The sequence below is a fragment of the Nicotiana tabacum genome, chromosome 22 (genome assembly GCF_000715075.1).
Source record: "Nicotiana tabacum cultivar K326 chromosome 22, ASM71507v2, whole genome shotgun sequence".
Classification (NCBI taxonomy): Eukaryota; Viridiplantae; Streptophyta; class Magnoliopsida; order Solanales; family Solanaceae; genus Nicotiana; species Nicotiana tabacum.
The window spans coordinates 166,127,326-166,144,153 of NC_134101.1; the positions used below are offsets into that span (position 1 = coordinate 166,127,326).

Sequence of the window (16,828 nt, forward strand, 5' to 3'; positions counted from 1 at the left end):
TTTGTTATAAAACAATAAAAGAATAATATTGTAAAAAAAAGTAGAAAGAGAATTCTTATTGATTTGAGATGATTTATAATGAAGTAGATCCTTTTATTTATAGGAAAAAAAATAACTTAACCACCAAGTAACAAATCCTAAGATTTCTCTAAATATATAAATTTATCTTAAATAAAATTCTATTTATAAGAGAATCATCTTACACTCTCAATAGTAATAGTTAGGGATCCAAAATAAAAACAAACGTAAAATCATCTTAAACTCCCAACAGTAATAGTTAGGGATCCAAAATAAAAGCTAAAACGTAAAGTGGCCGAGTCGTTCAAGGGGTGTCAAAGCAATTTATACTTCTATAACCCATGAAACGCTGCGTTTAAACAGGAAAAGAAATCTCGAATCCTAAGACGTTCGTCTTTGTCAAGATTGTCAGTTCGCAATTCTCATGCGCCAGCAGCCATGGCAGCCAAATCAGCTGCTGCTATGCGCAAAAATTCACATAGATCGGATCATTTCTTCCAAAAACTTATGAAACATCCTAAATTACCTTTTGCTTTCGCTTTGCTCTTCGCTGATTCCATCCTCGTTACGCTAATCATCGCCTACGTTCCATGTAAAGTTTCAGCCTTTTCACAACTTCCTTTCCAATTATTCTCTTATATGTATATCAAATCATAATTTAATTAGTGAAGTGATTCATTACTTTTTTTAGATACCAAAATTGATTGGGATGCTTATATGTCTCAGGTGAGAGTTCAATTAAATTCAACATTTTGATCTGTATGTTTCTCTTGTTCAGTAATGCTACACAAATATGACAGATTTGACTTGAATTTGCTTTGGTTAATAATTATGCTTAAAAGACAAATTAAGGCAAAATGTTTCCCAGTATTGGAATGAAATGACCAACATGGAGTTTAATCCTTTTCCTGCATCCGCTGGATGCTTTTAGTTAATTCTCCTTACTTCATAAAAAAGAAGAATATTCATATAACTAACACTGTTCCGTTTCATGTGACACTGTTTACTTTTTAATCTGGTCCAAAAATAATGATACCTTTTTATATTTGGAAACAATTCGGCGTTGAACTTCTTATTTCACCCTTAATGACATAATTTTATAGCGAGACTAATGTCATGACATATTTAAGATCACAAGTTCCCAAAGTCATTTCTTTTTTCTTTGAACTATGTGCTTAGTCAAACAGTTTCACATAAATTAAGGTGGGAGTATATTATAGAGTGGTTGATTATATGTAGCTTTATTGATTTGATTGAGTGATTATTTTTGGTCAATAGGTTACTGGCTTTCTTGAAGGAGAGAGGGATTATAGTAACTTGAAAGGTGATACAGGGCCTCTAGTTTATCCAGCAGGCTTTCTTTATATTTACTCTGCTATTCAATACGTTACCGGAGGTCAAGTCTATCCTGCTCAGGTAATTTTCCTATTTTTTTTCCGGAATGTATAATCCTTGTTTCAGTGATTGCTAGTAAACTTACATGAGCGGTGCTAGTTTGAATCTAAAGAAAAAAAGTTAATTTGGAAGAGAATGCAAATGCAATTAATTGACTGTTCCCTCTCAAAATTGATTAGATTCTGTAGTGAAGTGACAACTCTGTTCTAGAAACAACAAAAGACAGATGTATTTTGTTTTTTCTGTATTAACTAAGAACAATGGAAGCATAGCATCCGGATAGATGACACCAACTAGCTATCGATGTAGAGATAAGTGAGAGATTTTCAAACCCTCTACTTTACCTTGAAAGGCAAATTCTTTAGTATTGGAATGAAATGTTCCTGAATAGAGTGCAATAATATAGTGGATGCATGCACCTGACTGGTCAATCCTAATCATTGGCATAGTTTATTATTGTGTTAAAAATGGGGACTCCTTTTGAGCTGTGGAAGGGGACCTTCCATTTTAACCTAGTGGAATTTCCATGCCTATTACAAATCCATCAAGTCACTTATTTTTATAAAGCAAACTAATCCACTCCTCTTTCCGTTCCTGTAAGCTGTTGTAACATAGAAGATTACCATAGTGGTGCCTAGTTAAACGATATTTGTGTTGCACTTTTAAACATTCGCCAATCCATCTAGATTTGGTGCAATAGCTTTTGAATTTGTATCTGCCCAGATGTTCGGATACAACACCGATCCCAACCCCCAACAGGAATCCATCTCAAAGTCTTTGGCTCAGATTGTGGGGAGGTGTTTTCCAATTCTGTCTTTCTTAGCAATTATGTTAGATTTGACAAGCTGAACTCTTGCTTACCTTCGACCTTGTCTCATTAGTTTTGGAACTCCAGCTAGCTCTTCATGCTCGTGAATCGTGGTGCACTTTTCTGTCAGGCTGCTGATTACTTTGGGCAATATTAAGGCTGTCCAACGGGATGGGTCGGGACGGGATGGGACGAAATTATCGGGACGGGATGGACTTTGACCGGGTCAGTGACGGGACGGGCCTTAAACGGGATGGGATAAGCGGGACGATCCGGTAGGCCCATCCCATCCCACTAACAAACGGGATGGGATAGGGCGTGGGCCCTAAGTGGGCCTTTTTAAAAAAAACCATTTAAATATTTAAGCATTAAATTTAGCAACAGTTTTTTTTATAGATAGCAATAGTTATTTTTTTAAAGTTGACAATGACTAAGTTTTTAAAGTTTGCAACGGCTAGTTTTTTGTCTTTTTTAATAAACTTAAAAATTAATAAATTATAAAGAAACTAAGTAAAGAATTATAATTATAATATATTAAAACAAAAGACTTGTAACGAAATATTTTAATAATTATAATAGACTTGTAATTTATTTAATATAATCTCAAGCTATAAAATAACTAAGTAAGACAATTCATAAAAAAAATACAAGGCTAAAGCCTTTTATTTTATTAAGAGAAGTTTCAAATTTCACATAAAAATACAAGTCTTTTGAGAGCACCTAATCTAAGCAACCACCTTCTAGGAAGGGTTATGTCTGAACTAGGCCTCTTAGTAGCTAATTACAAATTATCATACTAATGTTTGTAAGCTCCTATATAGCTTCGTTGTAACTGATTTAATTTCTCTATTGTTCTGGAATTGGCAATGTTGCTTGATGTTCCATGAGTTCCATGCCGTCATCGCTCCCAGTGCTAAGTATCTCATTGTATTCTTCTTCTTCTTCTCTAGCGGTTAATTTTTCAAAACCAAGATTTCTTCTTTCTGAATTAATCCAATCTCTGAATAAGACGAAAATCTCTAGGTTGTCCTCAGCTAATGAATGTCTATGATCTCCGATTTGAAATCTTGCCGCGCTAAAAGCACTCTCTGATGCTACTGATGATGCTTTGAATAGCCAATATATCACGCTCCCTCCACCATGCCAAAAGTTGTTTGTTGCCTTCTTCATCTTTAATACATTCCAATACCTGATTAAGATAAGAATCAAGTTCATCATCAATAGAGGAATCATGACCTGTTATATCCTCCATACCTTCCCATAGAAATTCTACTCTAGCCTTAGAAGTAGTAGGAGCATTTTCACCACCTGTTGTTGCCATAGATTTATAACTATCAAACATTGATCTAGCATAAAGTATATATGCTAGCTTGGCAGTCTTCGAGAGATGGCTGTTCATTTTCTTGAATTTCTAAATTCTCATAAAATTTTCGAACAAGTCCCTTTGCACCTCTTAATTTTAAAGACGGGTTAAGTAGAGTAGAAATTAAATAAACTTGGGGAATAGGGAAAAAATACTTTTTAAATTTTAAAATCATTTCTTTAATGGCCAGTGCATAAGTTGGATTTGTTTTATACTTACCAAATACAACAGAAATTCCACAAATATACCATAATATTTGTGTAACAGTAGGATAATATATACCAGAAAATTATTTTGTAGCATAATAAAATTTTTCTCAAAATTTAGTAAGTTTTTTGATCTTATCTCAGCCAGACTCAAAAATTTAATCAGCGGGGATACCATTATGCATATTAAAAACCATTTGTATAGGCAACCGATAATCATAAGCAACTTTAACCATTTCATAAGTATAATTCCACCTGGTACAAACATCTTTTGGAATTTTTCTATATGGAAGGTCAGCATATGCACATTGTTGTTTAAACTCACGAATTCTACTCACTTTATTAGCACGAAAAATATAGCCGCAACCATGTTGTACTTTACCACAAGCATCAGAAAATAAATTAATACCATCTTTTACAACCAAGTTAAAAATATGGCATGCACATCTAACATGGAAAATTGCTGGATTAATTGGGCAAAGTCTAGCTTTTAAGCTAGTTGCTGCAGTGGTATTAGCAGAAGCATTATCTAATTTGATAGTTAAAACTTTATCAATGAGCCCATAAAAATCAACTATTTATAGAATAGTAGTTGCAATATATGCTCCTGTGTGTTTTGAATCAACAAATTTATAACCAATAATACGTTTTTGCATGTTCTAGTGATGATCAACCCAATGACATGTAATAGTTAAATAATCATTACCATTAGGACTATTAGGGTTGTGCACGAATTGGATCTGATCGGATTTAGCACATTTTGGATTCAAATTTCGAATTTCGTATTCTAGAAAATGGTATCCGAATCCGATACGAATTATATCGGATTGGATCGGATTTTAAAGTTTGGATCGAATCGGATTTCGGATCGTATTATATGCCTCAAAGTTAAACTAATATGTATATTTTCTTTGTAAAAGAGGCAATACATTAAGAAAAATTCATGTTTATGCAATTATGAGAGTACTATGGTGTCAATATAGCTAAATCTAGCAATTGTAAAAGTAATAACTTGGAGGTTGATGTAAAGGAAATACTGACTATCCGAAATTAAAGTGTAGTATATATACATGCCCTAATAATTTCGGATTTCGGATCGGATCGGATTAAAATATACCAATCCGAATCCGATCCGAAATCCGAAATTTTAATAAACACAATCCGAAATCAGATCCAATCCAAAATTGAATGGATCGGTTCGGATTTCGGATATGCGATCCGAATGAACAGCCCTAAGGACTATGACATATATTAGATGTGATAGACACTTTACGGTCTAAGTGAAAAAATATACAATGAATATACGGAAGATATTCAGTTTGAAATTTAAAAACATCATTTCTAACTGTGGTCTTAGGAAAATCTTGAAAAGCAGGATTATAAGTTTCTTGTATATAATGCACAAAACAGGGTGACAAGAAAAAGTAAAAGGTAAGCCACAAACATCAACCAATTTTGCTTAATTTTCACGATCTTTATCATTGCTATAGGGACGCAGTATAGTACCAGAAGTAGGGTGAAACTGTTGTTGGACAAAGTTAGAACCCCCGCCAGATCTAGTAGGAGCCCCAGTACCGCTGCTAGGATCCGATATTTTTCCGGCATCTACTCTGTTGACTTTATCATGCTCAAAAAATTCCATACAATTGATGTTTTCGTACATTCAGCCTTAGCCTTACCCCTTACAGGAGGTACAGGGAGTAAAGCTCCACACTGAGATTGACTCTAAGTTGGAGCTTGTGTTGCTGGACTAGTGGGTGTTTCATCTAATTCTTCTTCCTCATTAAAAATATCATTGCCAAATTGTCTTTGTAAAGTTTCATGATCTAGTTGTTTTTCCTAATTAATATTATAAAATGCGATGCGGGGGGTTGCGAAAATGAAATTTTATCAACATGAGTCATTTCATCTATATGTTTTCTAATTCTACGATTAGGATTACTACAACTAACACATTTACTACTTTTTAAATGGGTTGGTTATGCCAAATACACTTTTAGGAGCCATAATTTAAATACAAAAATAAATTAGAAAAGTTAACTCAAAAATTGAACACACAAACGAAACACGAAAATAGAACATGTAAAATAAACACAAAAATTAAGCACTAAAATGATACGCAAAAATTAATTAAAATTAGGAGATGGAATGAGTGCACCGTGATTATATATTAAAACTTGAAGAAATTGCCCAAAAATTACTCTAAATACTTGACGAATTAATTTGAAGCTTGAAAGTTGCTCCAAAAATTTGCCCATATACTTAAAATGTAGTTGATTATGAGAAAATTGAGAGAAGAATATAGATAGAATGTAAGAGATTTGAGAGAGAATGATTGGTTTTTGTAGGAAAAAATGAAGAAGGACGAGGGTATTTATAGTTAAAAATAGGGCCAAAATATAATTTAATAAACTTAGAGGTTAAATTAAAAGTTTGGGGGGGGGGGGGTAGGGGCCAACAATGGCCGTTTATAGCCATTGCCAACAGCTAATTTTAAGAAAAATGTTGTTGGCCAACGACTCTTTTTCGAAAAAAAAATCACGCAGGCTGGCGGGACGAGATGGGACCTTAACAGGCCGGCCCACCGAGACAAAATGGGCACCCGTCCCATCCCATATCTTGTTTAATATAGGTCCAGTCCCGTTTAACATTTAGTGGGCCGGACCGGAACCGGGATGGGCCGGGCCGTCTCGTCCTGTTGGAAAGCTATAGGTAGTATACCATCTGCTGGAGTGTTTCTTTTCCTTACAGTGACAAAATAAAAAAGGGCAGCCCAGTGCACGAAGCATCCCGCGTTTACACAGGGTCCGGGAAAGGCCGCACTCTAAGAGGGTGTGATGTAGGCAACCTACCCTGATGCCGAACTCGTGACCTGTAGGTCTCACTGAGACAACTTTACCGTTGCTTCAAGATTCCCCTTCTGACAGTGACAATCTGAAGCAAATATTTGTATTTCCTCTAACTCTATGCTAATTAAAGAAAATACAATGACAGACTTTCTATGCTTGTTCCATCTCAAAATATACTCTCTATGCTTGTTTGGATGGTGGAACCTAGCAGTCGATACCAGTATGAGGAAAAAGTTACTAACCTTTGCTGGGTTTTGCGTGTTTAAGAAAGTTCACATGGTATAGTATAAGTTATAGGTACTTGTTTAGTTGAATCGTAGGGACTTTTCAGATAATGTGGGCATATGTCCTATCAAAAAAAAATGGGCATATTCAGCTTGTCATTGCATAATCCTTACACTCTGTTTTGTCCTCAGTACATGGTCACTTGAACTTGCATGCGAGTTTGTTGATTTCTACCTTTTCATGTCAGTGCAGATTCTTTTTGGCTTTCTCTACATGCTGGATCTAGCAATTGTCGTGTTCATCTACTTGAAGACTGATGTGGTAGGTTCTCTTCATGTATGAGTGGCTCCTCCAAGTTTTGTGGATAACCTTTTAAGCTAATAGATTCCTGAAAAGAGTTGTTATTGTGACTGTTATAAGACTGGAACAGTGGTGAAATTCGTTAGTGTTGACTGTCTATTTTTATTCATGTCACTGAAATTGCCTTTAAGAAGAATGAGTCTCTACAGTTTTAGACAGGGATGTATTTTTTGTCTTCTCGCTTTTGCCACAATATACTGATCTCCAACACAATCTTTGTGCTGTTATGAATAAAACCTTATCAAAAGAATGAGTTTCCAGACATCAACTGAGACCGGGTGACACAATGCATCTTCTTTAAGCTGGTCAATAGATGACCTTTTTTTTTGAAGGTATCTTGGTAAACAGTAAATCAAAATTATTTCAACGGGATTCTGGAGGAAAAATATGATGAAGCCAAGAAGTTATTATGTTGCTGAGAGGTATTTCTGAGAAGAAAAAAAAAGAAAGAAAATAGTCAATCTTGAGACCGGTGAGACCTTTTATCGATATCATTCAAATCTTATACTAGAAGATCAAGAGTTGTTGCTCAGGTTATTTCCACAATTAAGCATGCGTAGTTCAGAGGAAATTGTAATTTTTTTTTTTTTGAAGTAAGGTGTTATATTGATGGCATCAAGAAAATGCAGATAATTACAAAAAAGTTTGGACTAGCTCCTGAGTACAAAAACAACAATTGGAGCAGGGAGCTAAATCCAAAGATCAAACAACTTGTTTGTTAAACTAAAGTAAGAGAACTAATGAAATCTACAAGGGAAATTGCATCATTTACTGGGGCTAAATTACTCCAACTGAAAAGATTCATTAAACACTTGGATTTCAGTGAACAGCTGGGAGTTGAAATGCCATCAAAACATCTGCGGTTCCTTTCTGTCCAAATACACCAGAAAATGCATGCTGGAATCATCTGCCAGATCTTCTTGATGGTTCTATCAACTTTCCAAAGACTCCAACTTTCTACTGCTTCCTTTATTGTCTGAGGAGTTGCCCAACTTATGCCAAAAACTGATAAGAACATGCGCCACAGACCAGCAGCTACTGAACAATGCAAAAACAAGTGATTGACTGATTCTAATTGTTGTTGACACATATAACATCTGTTTACCATCTGGAAGTTCCTTCTGCACAGGTTGTCTTGTGTCAAAATTGCTTCTCTGAGGGCTGTCCAGGAAAAGCACGTGACTTTTGTGGGGATTTTAGTCTTCCAGATCAGCTTCCATGGCCAGTGCTCAATCATTCCATTTTGCGCGCACAAATTGATGTACCCTTCCTTGACTGAGTATGACCCTTTACTAGAGCTGCCCCATCTTAGTTTGTCAGTGACTTGTGGGTTCGTTGTGGTGCTTTCCAGAATTCTATAAAGATCAAAGAATTCTCCTAGTTCCCAGTCTTGTAAGTTTCTCCTGAAGTGAATATCCGATGTGTTCCCTGCCCTATTTTGTGCTATTGTGGAGTTAGGATCAACTACTATCTGATAGAGCTGGGATGAGTGTCTTTCAGGATATGATTGTTAAGCCATTTGTCCTTCCAAAAACTAACAAAGTTCCCGTTTCCAACTTTGAAGGAGACATCCTGAAAGAATTCATCCTTCAGTTTGTGTATGTGCTTCCAGGGACCAACTCCATGTGCAGCTCTGTTTTGTTTGGTTCTCCAGTGGTCTTGCTTCCCGTACTTGGCATTCACTACCTCCTTCCATAAGCTTGTAGTTTCTTGTCCGTATCTCCACCACCACTTCATTAATAAGCTTTTGTTGTGCTTGGTCAAATCTCTGATTCCCAGACCCCCTTGCTTCTTTGGTTGTATTACCTTAGACCACTTCACTAGATGAAATTTGTGAGCATCACTGTTGCCTTCCCAAAGGAAAGATCTTCTTACTTTGTCCAGATGCTTCTGAACTTTACTAGGCATAGGGAAGAGGGACATAATGTAAGTTGGAACGCTGTCTAAGACACTGTTGATTAGAGTTAGCCTTCCACCCATGGAGAGGTATTGCATTTGCCATGTAGCCAATCTTTTTTCCACTTTCTCAATTACTCCATTTCAAGCTACTGCTGATTTGTATTTAGCACCCAAAGGAAGGCCTAGATAAGTTGTTGGAAAGGAGCCTATGCCACAACACATTATGCTAGCCAGTTCATCCAAGTTGGGCACAACATTCACCGGAAAGATCACACTTTTCAACATGTTAATGTGTAACCCTGAGATGACTTCAAATAAGAGCAATGTAAGGTTAAGATACTGCAGCTGCAATTTCTCAGCCCCACAGAAGATTAAGGTATCATCAGCATAGAGTAGGTGTGAAACTGTTACTGTATTTTCTATATTTCTGCCCACCCTGAACCCTTCAATCCACTGCATCTGTTTTGCCTTGTCCAACATTTTGCTCAAACCTTCCATAGCTAGTATAAAAAGGAAGGGAGAGAGAGGGTCTCCTTGCCTAATCCCTTTTTGTGGAGAGAAAAAGCCAACTGGAGATCTGTTCACTAAGATGGAATATTTTACTGTAGTGAGACTAAATTTAATCCACCTGATCCATCTGTCGCCAAACCCCATTTCCTTCAGCATTGCCAATAGATAGGCCCAATTGACTTGGTCAAAAGCTTTCTCTATATCAAGCTTGCATAGAATCCCAGGAAAACCACTTTTTAGCCTTTCATCTAATAACTCATTGGCTACAAGAGTTGCATCTGTAATCTGCCTGTTCTTCAGGAAGGCATTTTGTTCACCTGAGACTAGCTTCACAACAACTGTTTTGATCCTCTCTGCTAGGAGCTTGGATAATATTTTGTAGATACTACCAATGAGACTTATAGGTCGAAAGTCTTTAAGTTCTATTGCTCCTTTCTTTTAGCACCCAAACATCTGTAAAAATCTGTCTAAACATCTCTCATAAAGGGGAGTCTCGACCAAATTTTGGGGATCTATATCTTTTCATACTGAATCGGGATTAGTTTTTACTGTAGTGAGGAAAATGTCTACAATATGTGTTACTTTCTTCTTCTTATCATTTTTTCTCTCTTTTTCTAATTTAGCTTTCTCCTTGAAACTTGTAGTTTAAGTTCTTTAATTTCAGAATTCATCCACTTGTACTTGGTAGAAATCTTTTAAATTGTCGAATCACTTTCGTTGGAGTTAAGATATGCTACAACTAATGGACAATAGAGTTGACGATTAAACTGCGGTGCAGGTACCTTGGTGGGCTCTTTCCTTGCTTTCTCTGTCTAAAAGAGTTCACTCTATCTTTGTTCTTCGATTATTTAATGATTGTTTAGCCACTACTCTCCTCCATGCTGCATTGGTCTCAATTATTTGTCAAAAATGGCATCTAGGGTTGGTAATTTTCAGGTATATTCTTGCGCAGCTTTGAGATTTTTATTTTGGATTAATTTTGCTTTGTATCAGTGGATTAGCCATCAGTTAAGATTGATCAATGATCCTCTCTTTAGTACAGTGGAGCTGTTTCTATAAAGATGAATGTGCTCCTGTATGCACCACCTCTGTTGCTCCTGATGGTGAAGGTATACTATTGGGACAGTTTAGGTTATTACAACTCAGTAGGTCATTGAACTGCATTTCTGAGTTACCTTTTGTGTTATATGGTGGAAACTTGAAATACAGGCAATGGATATTGTTGGAGTTATATCTGCTTTAGCAGGTGCTGCATTAGTGCAGGTGGGTATTCTCCAAGTTCTCTTTCTAATTCCTAATGCAATGATATTCAGCTGTGTTGCATTATATATATCATCTCTACTCTTATTATTGTCTTCAGTACTGCAGTTGTGTTCTTTGTTAATGTTGTTTGGGAAATAGTTTTACCATGTTCCCTTATTTCGGTAGGGAAGGTTTGTGGTTGCTCCAGGATCAAGGAATCACTTTCTTTTGCTAATCATGAATCACATGATGTTGTATCTTTTTACATTTGCTTGATCTGTATCTTCCATCCTTGATGCTCTTGAGCATCTTTCTAATTGTTATAATTTTATTTCCTCAGAGATCCTCTTACAAGTTTGTGGTCCATATGGTAGGTGAGTCAAGTGACAAGTATAATTCTGTTGGATGGAGCTTCTCCTGAACAAATTGTTTACCAATGACCGTGATGATTGGTGATTGGTGCAGATTGTCATTGGGCTGCCTTTTGTCCTGTCACATCCAGCTTCATATATATCAAAAGCTTTCGATCTTGGTCGTGTTTTCATCCACTTCTGGTACTTCTTAAAAACAATATGTGTGCAAATTTGGTACTCTGAGGCACCATTTTATCATGCACTTTAAAATTGCTGCCTTCCGTTTCTTGATTTAGTTATCTATTTACTTTATATCTCGATAAATCTCTTTTGTTGCGCAAAACAAATAAACAGTTTACCCCAGGATATTTATGACATCCCCATACTATTACCTGTGGAATTATTTTTGAAAAACTATGGTGATGAGAGATTGAGGAACTATCAACTTGACAAACTTTTGTATCAACATGCATTAGCATCACATGAAACAGCATTCTTGTATTACTCATGCAATTTTTACCTCAAATGCCATTAAACAACACATCGGTGTTGTCTGCTAAATATTGGAGATGCATGTTCTTACTTGCTGGTGTAGTTCCTTCTCTGTCTCATCCCTGTGGAGTTTGGGGCTCATTTTCTTTCGCTTGACATAGACAGCAAAAGTATATTTGCCTCATTTCCCGTGAATAGGCCACTTCTCACCCTAGGCCTACCGTGATCGTCAAACTAAGTTTAGTCTGATCCTAATTGGATATTAAGTTGATTTGGCATGCCTTTTAAAATAATCTGACCATTGAGAGCTGTATTTCTACCATCTGTTACTCAAGATTATGCTCATTTTGTGCTTTTCTTCAATTCCTTTAGAAAATACAGTTTATCATAACTCTCTGCTTTGTTGCAGGTCTGTTAACTTCAAATTTGTTCCTGAAGAAATCTTTGTTTCTAAAGCTTTTGCTCTCTCCTTGCTAGTTGCTCATCTCAGTCTGCTATTGATCTTTGCTCATTACAGATGGTGTAGGTGAGTATTTCTCATATTATTATGACCGCGAATGTAGTGGCATTGCTATTCCAAAGTGTTGAAGTGGGAGATGAAAAGTCATAATATGATAATTGTATCTATTTCAAGTGTAAGCTCGGGAACCATAATGTAATTCAGAACTTACTGACTAATTTTGAGTTGTAGAAGCAAGTTAACATCACATAATTTTTTCTTCTCTACACACAGGTAATGAGATTGGACTTCAATTTGCTTTTTTCATCTTTTGCAGACATGAAGGTGGACTGTTTGCTGTCGTGCACTCTAAAATCATTCAACTGAAGCTTAGAGTTGCTCGCAGAGATCCGTCTCCAACAAACAGGGTCCTTCAAACGGACCGTAAGTAATATCTGTTTTGGGTTTCTCTTTACTTAAAGACCATCAAGTTTGTTAAAGTGTCACTAGTTTTTGCTTGATTTGGCATGATTTATGGTTCCTGAATTGGATCTGTCTATTTTATTTTCAGATATTGTGACGACTATGTTTGTCGGGAATTTCATTGGCATTATATGTGCCCGATCCCTCCATTACCAATTTTACTCCTGGTTAGTTCTGCAGCTCATTTTTTTCTTTAGGTTGTGGATTCTATCTCAACCTCCTCCATTCCCACGGTTTTTTTTTTTATTGAAAAGAAGCTTCTATCCTAAATCAAATGTCTTGAAGTTGTTATTAAGGGTTGACTAATATTTCCAGATTGAGTTTAAAGATGACTAAATTGTTCGTTCAAAATAAAATAAACTACATAAAGTATTAAAATATGCAACTTTTCTCATTTTAAATACTTGAAAAGCTTTAATAGTTATCTTGGTAAGGAAATATTTGAAAAGCGTTAGTAAATGATACTTTAGTTTGACTCTTTGAATAGTTGACATTCAGCTTATGATAGATGCATGCTTTTATAATCTCATGTTTGTATTGAACGTGGTTCTGGCGGAAACTCCGCATAAAAGTACATCACATATTTGAAGAGGACTAATGTAAACCTCCTTTTGTGAAGAACCAAACACTAACTGAAATGTGTAATGGGTATCCATTTTAATGGTAAACTCTCATGTTGTAACTTAATTATTGTGAGTCACTAAAATGAATGGAGCTTTCCAGACCAGCCTAATAATAATTTCAGATTCCTCAGCATCTCATTGAAGGTGTTAACAGGACTGCTAGCCTGTACTTTTTCCTTTTTTGATAACCGAAAAATCTCTAAGGGCCAGTGGCGCACGGTTTGAAACTCGGTGGATATGGGCCCGCCCCTTTACCTTTTTCCACCAGACTTTTTATTTGTGGCAAGGTTCAAACCCCGATGTTGGTCTAACTCACATAACGCTGTTCACTCTTACCATTAGACCAAAGCGTTGGGGACGTGCAGCCTGCTTTTAAGGGAGAAAATGTTTATTTTTAAACTGCTCATTGAGTAATTAAGCATACTTTTATGGACTTTCTCTGGTGAATCAGTCACACTGTTCTAGAGGAAGAGAAGAAGATCCCAAAACTCAGTCCCCCACTCTGCCTACTAACATGGCACCAGAACAAGGCATAAAAAGCCTTGATTAGTATTATTAGCCAAGCAGATGGAAAATTGCTCCCTTTTCATTGGTTTCCTGGATTCTATGTCAGGTTTCAGTTGAACTAAGAGAAAACCATTGATGTTTGACCTAGATCTTGTTTGCAGGTACTTTTATAGCTTACCATATTTATTGTGGAAAGCGCCATTTATAACCCTCCTACGGTATTCAGTTTGATACTCAAGCTTCTTTATTTGCTTTAGTTTTATGGTAATTTCTGTTCCAGATTTATACAAGTTTAGTGCTGTTCTGCAGTTTACTGTTGTTCGCAGCTGTTGAGTTTTGCTGGAATGTCTTTCCCTCCAACAGTTACTCATCAATACTCCTCCTCTGTGTTCATTTAATCATACTGGGCGGTTTATGGATCAGTTCTCCGGAATATCCATATGTTGGAAAAACAACCGATAAATCATCATCTGAGAAGAAGGCCAGATGAAGCACTACATGTTTTTTCTCTGAGAATGGTTATGCATGCCTGCCCTCATCCTTGACCACCATAGTTGAAATCTGATGCTCTAACCAGAAAGATGTAGTTTGGTTTTACTGAGAGGAGTTTTTGGTTATTCTGTTAAATTGCTAGTATAATTTTAAATCCTTACTTTGTTTAGATAGCATACAACAAAGCTACAAAGCGGGTCACAATCCTTACTATGCACGTGTCCGCTCGTAATTCTCTGGCACAAAGGAAAAAAAAACGTGAAAACAAAAAAGTAACACGAGAGTAAATATTAAATGTGTATAAAAATAAACATGTCTCATAGTTATTGTGAGATATGTGAATATACTTATTACAGAAAAGCGTTGATTTCATAACTTAGTGATATTAAAGATGTCACTTTTTGTTAGTTAATTTATTTTCTTATCACTATTACTTTCTTAGTTGCTTATATGATAAAAAGGATAAGAAAGACTTCTATGCATGTATGAAGGAAGAAAAACTTTTGGTCTTTGAATTTGTCAACAATGTTAGCTTTGCTATTTATCTAAATATCTTACTGTTTAGACTCTCACATAATTACTTAGTCACCAATAGTCGTAGCAGATTAATCTTGATTAATATACTAAATTTTAAAGAAACTAAATGTTCTCCAACAATTTAAGAAACGTCAAACTAAAAGTAATATAAGTAATTGTGTTCTCTATTTATGGTTCTTTTATACTAAATAATAAAAATTAGTTGTCTTTTAAACGTAATTCCTCCAACCCACACAAAATCCCTAATTGTTTTCCAATACACAACTATTTTTGTTTTATTTAATTATATACTCCATTTAATAAAGTTCTTTCAGTATGTTTTTCATATTAGTTCTATACATAAGTACTACGAAGTGGGATAAAATTTTAACATGCTTAAAATCTCTGAATATTCACTAATATCAGTAGAAATAATGTTGAGATTAAGAATAATCTCTATTCTACTTTGTCACGACCCAAACCGATGGGTCGCGACGGATGCCCGAGACCTACTTGTCAAACACCCCTAAGCATCCGTCTAAGATATAAACCTCAATAACATGTGCTGAATTACGAGAATAATATACATGAAGGAAACCTGCCCAAAAAGGCATACATACATATACGTGCAACATACGTAGAGCGAGCCGATAAGGCTGCTATAGACAACTATATACCTCAAAACTGGAAGCCAACAAGGCCACGTACTATCCAACTAGACATACTGTTTACAGACCTCTAATAGAAATATAACTGTACAAAGACGGGACTGAGCCACATCATACCCATATATATAGCAACTCCGGATCAAGTGGAGCACGCCAACTCTCGCTGATCAAGGATCCTAAGAAGGGGGACCGTCAGCGTGTCTACATGCACCTACGGGCATGAAACGTAGGCCCCGTGAAATAGGGCGTCAGTACGAAAAATGTACTGAGTATGTAAGGCATGAAAATCAGTACGTAAAAGACATAGGTGAAACATGAAATAAAGAAATCCATCTGTAAATCTGAATAACTTTGTAAATTCTGAAACATTTGTAATATCATGCACGTGCGTATAAATGTCGTGTCATGCATAGGTATGAGTGTACATAATATCAACAAGCCACTGAGGGCATCCCATCATATCGTCTCGGCCACTGTGGGCAACATCATCAACATATACCAACTGATCAGGTGGGTGATGTGTATATAACGCGGTAACCTTTTTTCCATATCCCATATACATAAATATATACATATAAATACGCGTATATAACGCCGTCTGGTCATGGGTCAATGTACATGCATGCATGAAAATATGTTAAAAATTTCAATATTCTTTTCGGATAAACTTTATCAACTGTGTATTATTTTGAGACTCATGAACAGAAGATATAACAATATGTCACATGGGGAATCAAGACCAAAAAGACCCCTAGTATTTTTATGAATAGAGTCGTTTATAAAAACTGTGTGTTTGCTCGTTTCTTCTGTATAACTTGGACCATGCCAAGAAGAAAGAAGGGATGACCTTAACATACCTGGAGTAGGGAAAACTCCGTATAATATTCTTGAAGATTGCACCGTACTCTTTTGGAACCGCAAAATTTTACGTTGCTACGATTCTAACAATTTCCATTGGAAACCTTCGTAGATTGAATTTAGAACCCCCAAAAAATTGGATTGAAATTTGCTTTTGTTCTTGAAGTCTTGAACGAAATCAAGCTTCTGTTCTCTAAAGTTTTTTCGGAATGAATTAAGCTTCTTCTCCTTGAAGCCTTTGAACTAGGAAAAATGGAATTTTGACGTTTTTGATTTTGTTTTGTCCAAATGAATGGAACAAGACCTTCTAATTGTTAAATTCCAATAATTCCTAGGTAGCCACATAGGACTATATGACTACTTAGTCACTTTCTAGATTTGTGGCTTCTTGCCACATTGGGGGGGTGTAATTTATTAATTTTTATCCACTTATTAGTTAATTGGTAATGTCCCGTTACCCAATAATTAATCAATTACCTGTATAATTTAAAAAAATTACCTCAAATTACTTAAAATTCTACT

The 16,828-nt window shown here is 35.9% G+C and overlaps 1 protein-coding gene across 4 annotated transcripts; it reads left to right on the plus strand.

Annotated features, from left to right (window-relative positions):
• Positions 1–320: 320 nt before the first annotated feature.
• On the plus strand, positions 321–14,633 carry LOC107810286 (dol-P-Man:Man(5)GlcNAc(2)-PP-Dol alpha-1,3-mannosyltransferase-like). Of its 4 annotated transcripts, XM_075244085.1 has the most exons (14): positions 321–610; positions 710–744; positions 1,297–1,434; positions 7,117–7,185; positions 10,412–10,569; positions 10,676–10,742; positions 10,843–10,896; positions 11,216–11,245; positions 11,341–11,429; positions 12,130–12,246; positions 12,497–12,603; positions 12,731–12,809; positions 13,934–13,990; positions 14,082–14,633. In XM_075244085.1, the coding sequence occupies exons 1-14, from the start codon at positions 457–459 to the stop codon at positions 14,260–14,262; spliced, it is 1,335 nt and encodes a 444-aa protein (XP_075100186.1). In that variant the 5' UTR covers positions 321–456; the 3' UTR covers positions 14,263–14,633. The 4 variants fall into 4 exon arrangements, with proteins under 4 accessions (XP_075100186.1, XP_075100187.1, XP_075100188.1 ...); XM_075244086.1 differs by lacking the exon at positions 11,216–11,245; XM_075244087.1 differs by lacking the exons at positions 13,934–13,990; positions 14,082–14,633 and adding an exon at positions 13,879–13,915.
• The last annotated feature ends 2,195 nt before the right edge of the window (positions 14,634–16,828 follow it).